The sequence below is a fragment of the Entelurus aequoreus genome, linkage group LG09 (assembly GCF_033978785.1).
Source record: "Entelurus aequoreus isolate RoL-2023_Sb linkage group LG09, RoL_Eaeq_v1.1, whole genome shotgun sequence".
In the NCBI taxonomy this organism is placed as follows: Eukaryota; Metazoa; Chordata; class Actinopteri; order Syngnathiformes; family Syngnathidae; genus Entelurus; species Entelurus aequoreus.
This window is the reverse complement of record NC_084739.1, coordinates 63,049,825-63,062,626: the sequence shown is the minus strand read 5'-3', so window position 1 is coordinate 63,062,626 and position 12,802 is coordinate 63,049,825. Positions and strand designations below refer to the sequence as shown.

Sequence of the window (12,802 nt, the reverse complement as noted above, 5' to 3'; positions counted from 1 at the left end):
CCTAAAGACAGCCCTTTGAGACACTTGTGATATAGGGCTATATAAATAAACATTGATTGATTGATTGATTGACTTACACAAAACTACAACCTAAAGATTTACCCAAACGACTTATGTAAGACTACTACCTAGAGACTTGCATAAGACTGCCACCTTAAGACTTAGTCAAGACTAGTACCTAAAGACTTACATAAGACTGCAACCTTAAGTCTACTACCTAAAAACTTACATAAGACCACTACCTAAAGCAGACCTGGGCATTCTGCGGGCCGCATCCGGCCCTTTGTACGTCCCTGTCCGGCCCGCGTGAGGCCAATTATAAATTACAAAATAAATTTTAAAAAGTATCTATTTCGAGTGTGCAATACAACGGTGCTGCTTTTGTTTTGAAAAGTGTTATTTGTATTACTTCCGTGTGGACGTATGCTCGTGCGCGCAGAGGCAATCACAAATTACAAAATAAATTTAAAAAAACATATTTGTCGTGCGTGCAATACAACTGTGCTGCTTTTATTTTGAAAAGTGTTATTTATGGGCGTGTGTCCTGTGAGTGAAGGCGCACAGCGACAAGTGATGCCCGGTTATCCCCGAGACGCTAAAAAGAGAAAAGTTGATGACGAATGGCGTGTTTTAAAAAAGACATGGACTGCCAAGTAAAGGTAAAGCCGTGTGCTTAATTTGTGTTACACACGTTGTTGTGTTTAAAGAATATAGTGTAACGACCTGCTGAAGTTGATGTTGTCTTCTTGAGTTGTGTAAATGAGGAGTGAGGATAGACGTGCGTGTGGAAGGAAAGAGATAAGTTGAGCTGTGTTAGTATAGCTTGCTCAATAAAAGTTTAAAAAGAGCGTCAGACTTGATGTGCACTTCTTCTGGACGCTACAATTGGTGTCAGAAGTAAAACTTTGCGCATACTGCACTGCTTGTGTGCTACGTCATCGGGAGGTACGTGCCACGTGAGGAGCTCGCCGCAAAGAGAGAGAGAGAGAGAGCGTTTACAGGTGCAGCCACGCTGCTTGCCACGGGGGAATTCCGCCCTCAATGAAGACTCCCAGGTTTAATGGCAAGGCGTACTGGGAGGCATTTCATCCCACTTCTGACATCAATTGTAGCGTCCAGAAGAAGTGCACACCAAGTCTGATGCTCTTTTTAAACTTTTATTGAGCAACCTATACTAACACAGCTCAACTTATCTTGTTCTTTCCAAAAGGAAAACCAATCCTCACTCCTCATTTCCGCAACAGCAACGCTTCCTCCTTCTTCGCCAATCACCTTACAGGCGTGCTACGTTCACAACAAAGAGGATGCAGGATAAAGTGACAGAAATTGAAATTTTTGCATTGTATTACACATCAGGAAGTGTTGTGTAAGAAAGTGTTAAAAATAAAACCATCAAAAGCCATCTGCTTTTGTATAAAGATAAGTTAGGTTAAATGAAAATATTATTATCATTATTATCTATCTTACAATATATCAAAAATAATTTGAGCAAAATTTAATTGAAATATTGTCGGTGTGGCCCTCCAGCAGTGCTCGGGTTGCTCATGCGGCCCCCGGTAAAAATTAATTGCCCACCCCTGACCTAAAGACTTGCACAAAACTACAACCTAAAGATTGTCATAAGACTACAACCTAAATATTTACACAAACCGCTAAGACAACCACCTAAAGACTTACACAAGACTGCAATATGAAGACTAACATAAGACAACCACCTAAAGACCTACACAAGACTGCAATATGAAGACTAACATAAGACAACCATCTAAAGACCTACACAAGACTGCAATATGAAGACTAACATAAGACTATTACCTAGAGACTTACATTTGACTTATATCCAAAAACCTAAGAGGACAACCTAAATATTTACACAAATGGCTTACAAAAGGCAACCAGGCAAATACTTATGTACATTAGACTACTATCTAAACTGTCAAGAATAAGAAGTATTGGACACATTGTCTGTTCAGCAACATCCTTTTATAAGTTCATAGCTGCGAGATGACTTAAGGGGCTGATCAAAATAAATTCAATTGATGCGTTTTTTATTTTCTGAATGATTGTTTTTCCCCATAGAAATATTTGACTAACTATATGACAACAACTTGTTAAAGTATGACATTTTTGTATTGCAGCCTCCATCTTTCTATGTCGGGCAATTTAAGCAGTAAACAAAAAAAGTGGTCTCAACATAAATGCACTGCACGACTGCTTCTAAAATGCCCATAAAAAGTTGTCGATGTCTCCTGCAAGTTTGAAAAGATGGCAAAAGGCCCCGGCTAGGATCTAAGTAAACAAATGCAGAGTCTTGGCTAAAGATGGTGCCGAGGAGAAGCCAGAGCTCGAAAACACTCTACTGTCGTTAAGGTTTCCTGTTTTAGACAAAAGCCAAGCAGTTTTTCTTTGGTATTTTGTTCCCTTAAATCAGTTCTTCCTCAATTATTTGATGTGCGCCCCCTTGGGGACATCATTCTTTTCACACCCCAACTAAATTTAAATAGGATTGACAACCTGATGATGTTTAGTTATTTTTCCGTACAAACTGTATGAGATGCTGCCACCTAGCTGGAGACGTGTGTTGTTGTTTTTCACGCCAGCTATTTAAGAAGTATGACTAATGATTATTAAATGTTGTTTCTTTGTAAGTACAAAGACTAGAATGTAGGGATGTCTGATAACGGCTTTTTGCCGATATCCGATATTCCGATATTGTCCAACTCTTTAATTACCGATACCGATATCAACCGATACCGATATCAACCGATATATGCAGTCGTGGAATTAACACATTATTATGCCTAATTTGGACAACCATGTATGGTGAAGATAAGGTACTTTTTAAAAAAAATAATAAAATAAGATAACTAAATTAAAAACATTTTCTTGAAGAAAAAAGAAAGTAAAACAATATAAAAACAGTTACATAGAAACTAGTAATGAATGAAAATGAGTAAAATGAAGTGTTAAAGGTTAGTACTATTAGTGGAGCAGCAGCACGCACAATCATGTGTGCTTACGGACTGTATCCCTTGCAGACTGTATTGATATATATTGATATATAATGTAGGAACCAGAATATTGATAACAGAAAGAAATGGGGGAGGGAGGTTTTTTGGGTTGGTGCACTAATTGTAAGTGTATCTTGTGTTTTTTATGTTGATTTAATAAAAAATAAAAAAAAACAGATACAGATAATAAAAAAAACCGATACCGATAATTTCCGATATTACATTTTAACGCATTTATCGGCTGATAATATCGGCAGGCTGATATTGGACATCCCTACTAGAATGTAATATAACCTTTAATAACTCAAGTACAGCATCATTTTATTCTAATTGCTAAATAAATACAAAAATGTAAATAAAATTTGGGGTATTGTTTGTAGAATTTTGAGGACAAAAAGTAATTTATTCCATTTTGCAATAAGGCTGTAACACAAACTACACTGCAAAAAGTCAGTGTTCAAAAACAAGAAAAAAAAACAACACAAAAATGAGGGGTATTTTATTTGAACTAAGCAGAATTATCTGCCAATAAAACAAGAAAATTCGGCTTGTCAAGACTTTCCAAAACAAGTCAAATAGCTTAAAATAAGTATATTCTCACTAATAACAAGTGCACTTTTCTTGGTAGACAAAACAAAGACCTTTTTGCTCAATATGTTGAAAAATATTCTTAAATGAAGTAAATGCTAGTGCCATTATCTTGACATAATGATATGCGCTCGGCATGATTTTTCTTTTCATGCTTGAAATAAGAGCTGATGACTTTAAAAAAGTAGTTTTGTACTTGTGAGTGTTGATGACACAGCTTTGCAACACTTGATATTCTACTTTCAAGCATGTTTTACTCAATATAGCTCATCACATCTCTGCAACAAGCTGTAATATCTTACTGACATCATTTAGGACCAAAACACTTAAAACAAGTAAAACACTCTAACATCAAATCTGCTTAGTGAGAAGAATGATCTTATCAGACAGAAAATAAGCAAATATCACCCTTATTTGACATATTTCATCTTACTTAGATTTCACTTTTTGTTGTGTATACACTGCAAAAGTTGCTGAGATTTGATGAGCTATATTGAGTAAAACATGCTTGAAAGTAGAATATCAAGTGTTGCAAAGCTGTGTCATCAACACTCACAAGTAGAAAACTACTTTTTTAAAGTCATTATTTCTTACTTCAAGCATGAAAAAAAATACGAATGTGTCTCATAATTAAAACAGATGACAGCCAAATGGACTTTGCTGTTTTATTTTCAATGAAACAAGAGAAAAAAGGTACTCATATACACTACCGTTCAAAAGTTTGAGGTCACATTGAAATGTCCTTATTTTTGAAGGAAAAGCACTTTAAACTAGTCTTAACTTTACAGAAATACACTCTATACATTGCTAATGTGGTAAATGACTATTCTAGCTGCAAATGTCTGCTTTTTGGTGCAATATCTACATAGGTGTATAGAGGCCCATTTCCAGCAACTATCACTCCAGTGTTCTAATGGTACAATGTGTTTGCTCATTGGCTCAGAAGGCTAATTGATGATTAGAAAACCCTTGTGCAATCATGCTCACACATGTGAAAACACTTTAGCTCGTTACAGAAGCTACAAAACTGACCTTCCTTTGAGCGGATTGACTTTCTGGAGCATCACATTTGTGGGCTCAATTAAACGCTCAAAATGGCCAGAAAAAGAGAACTTTCATCTGAAACTCGACAGTCTATTCTTGTTCTTAGAAATGAAGGCTATTCCACTAAATTGTTTGGGTGACCCCAAACTTTTGAACGGTAGTGTAGTAGTACAGTTGGCACAGTACAGTAAACTGACAGTTAATATTTAACATTTCTAACAATTTTGAACAGAAATAGTTCATGCACATTCAGATAAATTCTTCAAAATTACAATTAAAAACATTTTGGCCGAGGGCCGGGCTGTATATATGCGCACTAATTGACTGAAAGAGCACGCACTTGGTGCGATGATGTCATGTTATCCATGGAAAAATGCATTTTTAGACAATATGATTTGCCTGAGCGGCTAGGAGACCCCGAGAGTAACAAGCGCTTGCCTTGTTGCCTTTCCATTAAGAACAATAAATTAGTTTTTAGTATAAGTGTGCTGGTTTCAAGAAATGTAATGCCGAGCGCATATCATTATGTCAAGATAATGGCACTAGCATTTACTTCATTTAACAATATTTTTCAACATATTGAGCAAAAAGGTCTCTTTTTTTCTACCAAGAAAAGTGCACTTGTTATTAGTGAGAATATACTTATTAGGGCCCGCACGGCCCATTGTCAAAGGAATCCCAAAGGGAGTCCTTTTGCAATGGGACGAAAGGACCTATTGAATTTGTAAGGTTTTATTATTATTATTATTATTATTATTATTATTCCGCTGCCACAATAAACTCTAATTTGACCCACTTAACATGCTTCAAAACTCACCAAATTTGACACACACATCAGGACCTGCGAAAATTGCCATCTAATAAAAAAAAAAAACCCAAAACTCAAAATTGCGCTCTAGCGCCCCCTAGGAAAAAACAAAAACAAACTGCCTGTAACTCCCACTAGGAAGGTTGTAGAGACATGAAACAAAAACCTCTATGTATGTCTGACTTAGACCTACATTTCATAATTTGACATCCTCGGGCAAAAACCAACAGGAAGTTGGCAATTTCCCCTTCAAGAAAAAACTGTACTAAAAACACTCATTTTTGCCTCTTTGAGCTGTAATTTGACCCCCTTAAAATACTTTAAAACTCACCAAACTTTTCACACACATCAGGACTAGTGGAAATTGCGATCTAATAAAAAAAACCGAACCCCAAAACTCAAAATTGCGCTCTAGCGCCCCCTAGGAAAAAACAAAAACAAACTGCCTGTAACTCCCACTAGGAAGGTCGTAGAGACATGAAACAAAAACCTCTATGTAGGTCTGACTTAGACCTACATTTCATAATTTGACATCCTCGGGCAAAAACCAATTTCCCCTTCAAGAAAAAAATGTACTAAAAACACTCATTTTTGCCTCTTTGAGCTGTAATTTGACCCCCTTAAAATACTTCAAAACTCACCAAACTTTTCACACACATCAGGACTGGTGGAAATTGCGATCTAATAAAAAAAAACGAACCCCAAAACTCAAAATTGCGCTCTACTGCTTGTAACTTCCGGTAGGAACGTCTTAGAGACATGAAACAAAAACCTCTATGTAGGTCTCACTTAGAACTACATTTCATAGATTGACATCCTTCAGCAACTAGCACCTGCCAAATATGCGGGCCCGACCAACGCTGCTTGCAGCTTTAATTTTAAGGTGTTTTTGGGTCCATTGAGGTTAGCTAATTTGACTTGTTTTGGAAAGTCTTGACAAGCCACATTTTCTTGTTCTATTGGCAGATAATTTTGCTTAGTTCAAATAAAATACCCCTCATTTTTGTTTTGTTTTTTCTTATTTTTGAACACTGACTTTTTGCAGTGTATGTATTAGTGTGTTGAGGCAGTGCTGCCACCTAGCTGTAGGTTTGTGTATCGCCCCCCTCCCCCAATATATGAGGCGCACTGCCTTAAATGAATGAAAGCATGACCTTAATACGGTGATGATGGCGCACCGTTACACCATAACTGCTTCTATTGATTTCTCCTCTTTAATCTTACTGTTGCCACTCTAATCTGTGACACACCACAGGCTCACTGAGTGGTGTGCATGCATGGAAACGTGTCAATCAGCGCAAATAATTCCACGTAGCGCGTTCAGATGCTGCACACCTCATCTTTGCACACTTCAGACTATTTTGTCGCCCGGTTCCGTGGCGTCGGTAACGCGCTCCAATGTTGTTGCGTCCCCATTAAATATGCCAATTTGTGAGTGACTTTGGTGTTTTTGACGTAAATAAGTTAGCATTTGTTTGTGCAAGTCAGTTTGTAAACATGCATGACACATTATGTTCAAGTTCTCTTCATTGTTTGTTTCAGACTGAAAAGCCCGAGCGACGCCATACCTTTGCCTCCTTAGCTTTGCGTAAGCGCTACAGCTATTTGACCGACCCTGCGGCCAGTGAGTTCCCCCCTTTTTGTTTATTTCATGTTGCTGTGTCTACATAATGAATAGGATGAAGGTCCCTTTATAAGGTGTCGATGGAGATTTAGCTGGCATCCATCATTTCTCTCCACCGTCATCTCTCGCATGTTCTACTGTGTCACGCCTGGCTCAGCATTGTCTCATGCTACTTCAGCACTTTGTGACGTCATCCATTCATCACTTGGAACCACCACGTTTTATTTCCATTGACTGTACCAAATGTTGCTTTACGATTCATTTTGTGGCCATTTCCCTCTTCTATTATTGGCTTTGTGACTGTATGCGGCTGTGTCTACTTTTGTAACAGGTTGCACTTTATATATATATATATATGTTTCACTATCATTAATATTAACATCTTGGCCCCTTTACCTTTTTTCTCAAGTAAAACAACAACAATATTTTACAAGACATCTGTATTTTAATGCAGAGGTGGGTAGAATAGCCAGAAATGGTACTCAAGTAAGAGTACTGTTACTTTAGAGATTTATTACTCAAGTAAAAGTAAGGAGTAGTCAGCCAAATATTAAGTAAAAAGTATGTTGTGAAAAAACTACTCAAGTACTGAGTAACTGATGAGTAACCTGCTCGTTTAATGATGACGGCAACAAATAATGCACAAAAACATAAAAATAGCAATGAGCAAATTCAGAGCCAGGAATATCTCTTAAGCAAGTAAAACAATAATATATATTAAATAATAATACATTAACATTAAAAAAATGAAGGCAAATTGAGCCACAATAACTTAACAGCACCATAGGCTCAGTAGGCAAAGATTACAAAGGAAAATAACAAGTTAGCCTTTACGCAAACCATAAACTGATAGGTGTGGGCTGCACCTGAGAACACACTGTGCACTTCTGATTGGTGTTTCTATGCATGCGTGTGTGTGTGTGTGTGTGTGTGTGTGTGTGTGTGTGTGTGTGTGTGTGTGTGTGTGTGTGTGTGTGTGTGTGTGTGTGTGTGTGTGTGTGTGTGTGTGTGTGTGCGTGCGTGCGTGCGTGCGTGCGTGCGTGCGTGCGTGCGTGCGTGCGTGCGTGCGTGCGTGCGTGCGTGCGTGCGTGCGTGCGTGCGTGCGTCTATGAGGCTGCAGTGCGTTAATAAATGTCCCCACACGATGTACATTTGACAGTGATTCATAGCAGGGAAGCTAACATCAGCCTACGGTGACAGCCAAAATATCTACTAACGTTACTTACCGCCATGTGCTTCCTCAAATTTGATGTTGAGTTCATGTAAGCTTAAGCTTGTTAATCATATGACCGCCTGGCTCTGTTTGATTGGTGAAACGGAGTCAAACGTCACCAGTGACTGCATTTGATTGGTGAAACGGAGTCAAACGTCACCAGTGACTGCATCTGATTGGTGAAACGGAGTCAAACGTCACCAGTGACTGCATTTGATTGGTGAAACGGAGTCAAACGTCACCAGTGACTGCATTTGATTGGTGAAACGGAGTCAAACGTCACCAGTGACTGCATCTGATTGGTGAAACGGAGTCAAACGTCACCAGTGACTGCATTTGATTGGTGAAACGGAGTCAAACGTCACCAGTGACTGCATTTGATTGGTGAAACGGAGTCAAACGTCACCAGTGACTGCATTTGATTGGTGAAACGGAGTCAAACGTCACCAGTGACTGCATCTGATTGGTGAAACGGAGTCAAACGTCACCAGTGACTGCATTTGATTGGTGAAACGGAGTCAAACGTCACCAGTGACTGCATTTGATTGGTGAAACGGAGTCAAACGTCACCAGTGACTGCATCTGATTGGTGAAACGGAGTCAAACGTCACCAGTGACTGCATTTGATTGGTGAAACGGAGTCAAACGTCACCAGTGACTGCATTTGATTGGTGAAACGGAGTCAAACGTCACCAGTGACTGCATTTGATTGGTGAAACGGAGTCAAACGTCACCAGTGACTGCATTTGATTGGTGAAACGGAGTCAAACGTCACCAGTGACTGCATTTGATTGGTGAAACGGAGTCAAACGTCACCAGTGACTGTATTTGATTGGTGAAACGGAGTCAAACGTCACCAGTGACTGCATTTGATTGGTGAAACGCAGTCAAACGTCACCAGTGACTGCATCTGATTGGTGAAACGGAGTCAAACGTCACCAGTGACTGCATTTGATTGGTGAAACGGAGTCAAACGTCACCAGTGACTGCATTTGATTGGTGAAACGGAGTCAAACGTCACCAGTGACTGCATTTGATTGGTGAAAACGGAGTCAAACGTCACCAGTGACTGTATTTAATTGGTGAAACGGAGTCAAACGTCACCAGTGACTGCATTTGATTGGTGAAACGGAGTCAAACGTCACCAGTGACTGCATTTGATTGGTGAAACGGAGTCAAACGTCACCAGTGACTGCATTTGATTGGTGAAACGCAGTCAAACGTCACCAGTGACTGCATCTGATTGGTGAAACGGAGTCAAACGTCACCAGTGACTGCATTTGATTGGTGAAACGGAGTCAAACGTCACCAGTGACTGCATTTGATTGGTGAAACGGAGTCAAACGTCACCAGTGACTGCATTTGATTGGTGAAAACGGAGTCAAACGTCACCAGTGACTGTATTTGATTGGTGAAACGGAGTCAAACGTCACCAGTGACTGCATTTGATTGGTGAAACGGAGTCAAACGTCACCAGTGACTGCATTTGATTGGTGAAACGGAGTCAAACGTCACCAGTGACTGCATTTGATTGGTGAAACGGAGTCAAACGTCACCAGTGACTGCATTTGATTGGTGAAACGGAGTCAAACGTCACCAGTGACTGCATTTGATTGGTGAAACGGAGTCAAACGTCACCAGTGACTATATTTGATTGGTGAAACGGAGTCAAACGTCACCAGTGACTGCATTTGATTGGTGAAACGGAGTCAAACGTCACCAGTGACTATATTTGATTGGTGAAACGGAGTCAAACGTCACCAGTGACTGCATTTGATTGGTGAAACGGAGTCAAACGTCACCAGTGACTGCATTTGATTGGTGAAACGGAGTCAAACGTCACCAGTGACTGCATTTGATTGGTGAAACGGAGTCAAACGTCACCAGTGACTATATTTGATTGGTGAAACGGAGTCAAACGTCACCAGTGACTGCATTTGATTGGTGAAACGGAGTCAAACGTCACCAGTGACTGCATTTGATTGGTGAAACGGAGTCAAACGTCACCAGTGACTGCATTTGATTGGTGAAACGGAGTCAAACGTCACCAGTGACTGCATTTTATTGGTGAAACGGAGTCAAACGTCACCAGTGACTGCATTTGATTGATGAAACGGAGTCAAACGTCACCAGTGACTGCATTTGATTGGTGAAACGGAGTCAAACGTCACCAGTGACTGTATTTGATTGGTGAAACGGAGTCAAACGTCACCAGTGACTGCATTTGATTGGTGAAACGGAGTCAAACGTCACCATTGACTGTATTTGATTGATGAAACGGAGTCAAACGTCACCAGTGACTGTATTTGATTGTTGAAACGGAGTCAAACGTCACCAGTGACTGCATTTGATTGGTGAAACGGAGTCAAACGTCACCAGTGACTGCATTTGATTGGTGAAACGGAGTCAAACGTCACCAGTGACTGTATTTGATTGGTGAAAAGGAGTCAAACGTCACCAGTGACTGTATTTGATTGGTGAAACGGAGTCAAACGTCACCAGTGACTGCATCTGATTGGTGAAACGGAGTCAAACGTCACCAGTGACTGCATTTGATTGGTGAAACGGAGTCAAACGTCACCAGTGACTGCATTTGATTGGTGAAACGGAGTCAAACGTCACCAGTGACTGCATTTGATTGGTGAAACGGAGTCAAACGTCACCAGTGACTGCATTTTATTGGTGAAACGGAGTCAAACGTCACCAGTGACTGCATTTGATTGATGAAACGGAGTCAAACGTCACCAGTGACTGCATTTGATTGGTGAAACGGAGTCAAACGTCACCAGTGACTGTATTTGATTGGTGAAACGGAGTCAAACGTCACCAGTGACTGCATTTGATTGGTGAAACGGAGTCAAACGTCACCATTGACTGTATTTGATTGTTGAAACGGAGTCAAACGTCACCAGTGACTGTATTTGATTGTTGAAACGGAGTCAAACGTCACCAGTGACTGCATTTGATTGGTGAAACGGAGTCAAACGTCACCAGTGACTGCATTTGATTGGTGAAACGGAGTCAAACGTCACCAGTGACTGCATTTGATTGGTGAAACGGAGTCAAACGTCACCAGTGACTGTATTTGATTGGTGAAAAGGAGTCAAACGTCACCAGTGACTGTATTTGATTGGTGAAACGGAGTCAAACGTCACCAGTGACTGCATCTGATTGGTGAAACGGAGTCAAACGTCACCAGTGACTGCATTTGATTGGTGAAACGGAGTCAAACGTCACCAGTGACTGCATTTGATTGGTGAAACGGAGTCAAACGTCACCAGTGACTGTATTTGATTGGTGAAACGCAGGCATGCATAGATCCTACTTTGAAGGTCTGTCTGACAAAGCAAAACAAACAAAGCGTGCATTAACAGATGGATAAAAATCAGTAGCGAGCTGAATGTAGATAAATGGAGTGGAGTAAAAGTAGCGTTTCTTCTCTATAAATATACTCAAGTAAAAGTATGTTGCTTTAAAACTACTCTTAGAAGTACAATTTATCCCAAAAGTTACTCAAGTAGATGTAACGGAGTAAATGTAGCACGTTACTACCCACCTCTGTTTTAATGCCCCTTTTAAAAAAAAAAGAATGAATAAGCATACTGAATTGTTGATTTAGCAATATGTCATGTAAAGTGCAACCTCTTGATTTCGCTGTATGTCTTGGCCGAATAAATCATGTGATTTTTATTTGTATGCTATAAACTTGTGGGGTCAACTCTGGCATTGAAAATGAACCAAACACAATGGACAGCATGTCATTTCAACACAGACATTAAGGCTGCGTTCACACTCTAGAAAGAAACATCTTCGAGATACTTTCGTGTTTACCTTGGTATTTTAGCCGTGGCACCAAACTCTGGAGTAAAGAACAAAAAGAAAGCGACTGGATTTGTCCGTCTTTTGTGACTTATAACGCAAATGTTCCAAACCAAAATGCTGTCTGTTAGGTTGAATATGAAGGGCGCTTACTCGTCACGGGTGGAACGATACTGAACCATCCACGTGTGTACCACTTTAAGAAAAAAACGGGTGACCATTCAGCTATATTCCTTCCTGCTAAGCCAGGGGTCGGCAACCTTTACCACTCAAAGAGCCATTTTGGCAAGTTTCACAAATTAAAGAAAATAATGGGAGCCACAAAAAAAATTTTTTAATTTAAAATGAAAAACACCGCATACAAAGCTTAAATTGCTTTGTGCTATGTTGACCAGGGGTCTCAGACACACGCACCGGCACGCACTTTAATATGGAAATTTGATATTAGGGCGGCCCGCGAGTTTTGAATGAATGGTGCTTGATAGCGTCATACTTGCCAACACTTTCATTATTTCCGGGAGACTCCGGAATAACAGGACATGATGGCCCTGCTTTTGGCGCCCTCTACAGCCTGCCCAAACAGCGTACCTGCTCGACCACATGTACAATGCCGCTTCAGCTGGCGTACTAGGTCAGCAGCCACACAGCTTACACTGACGGTAGCCGTAAAAAAAAAACTTTAACACTGTTACGTT

The 12,802-nt window shown here is 40.0% G+C and overlaps 1 protein-coding gene across 27 annotated transcripts in view; it reads left to right on the top strand.

Moving 5' to 3' along the window:
- The window catches only part of LOC133657617 (ankyrin-3-like), a 280,491-nt gene that overhangs the window by 219,201 nt on the left and 48,488 nt on the right, over positions 1-12,802 (top strand). For all 27 annotated transcript variants that reach the window (XM_062059155.1, XM_062059163.1, XM_062059154.1 and 24 more), the window contains one exon: positions 6,994-7,075. In XM_062059155.1, coding sequence (XP_061915139.1) covers positions 6,994-7,075 — 82 coding nt within the window. The remainder of the gene's footprint in view (positions 1-6,993; positions 7,076-12,802) is intronic.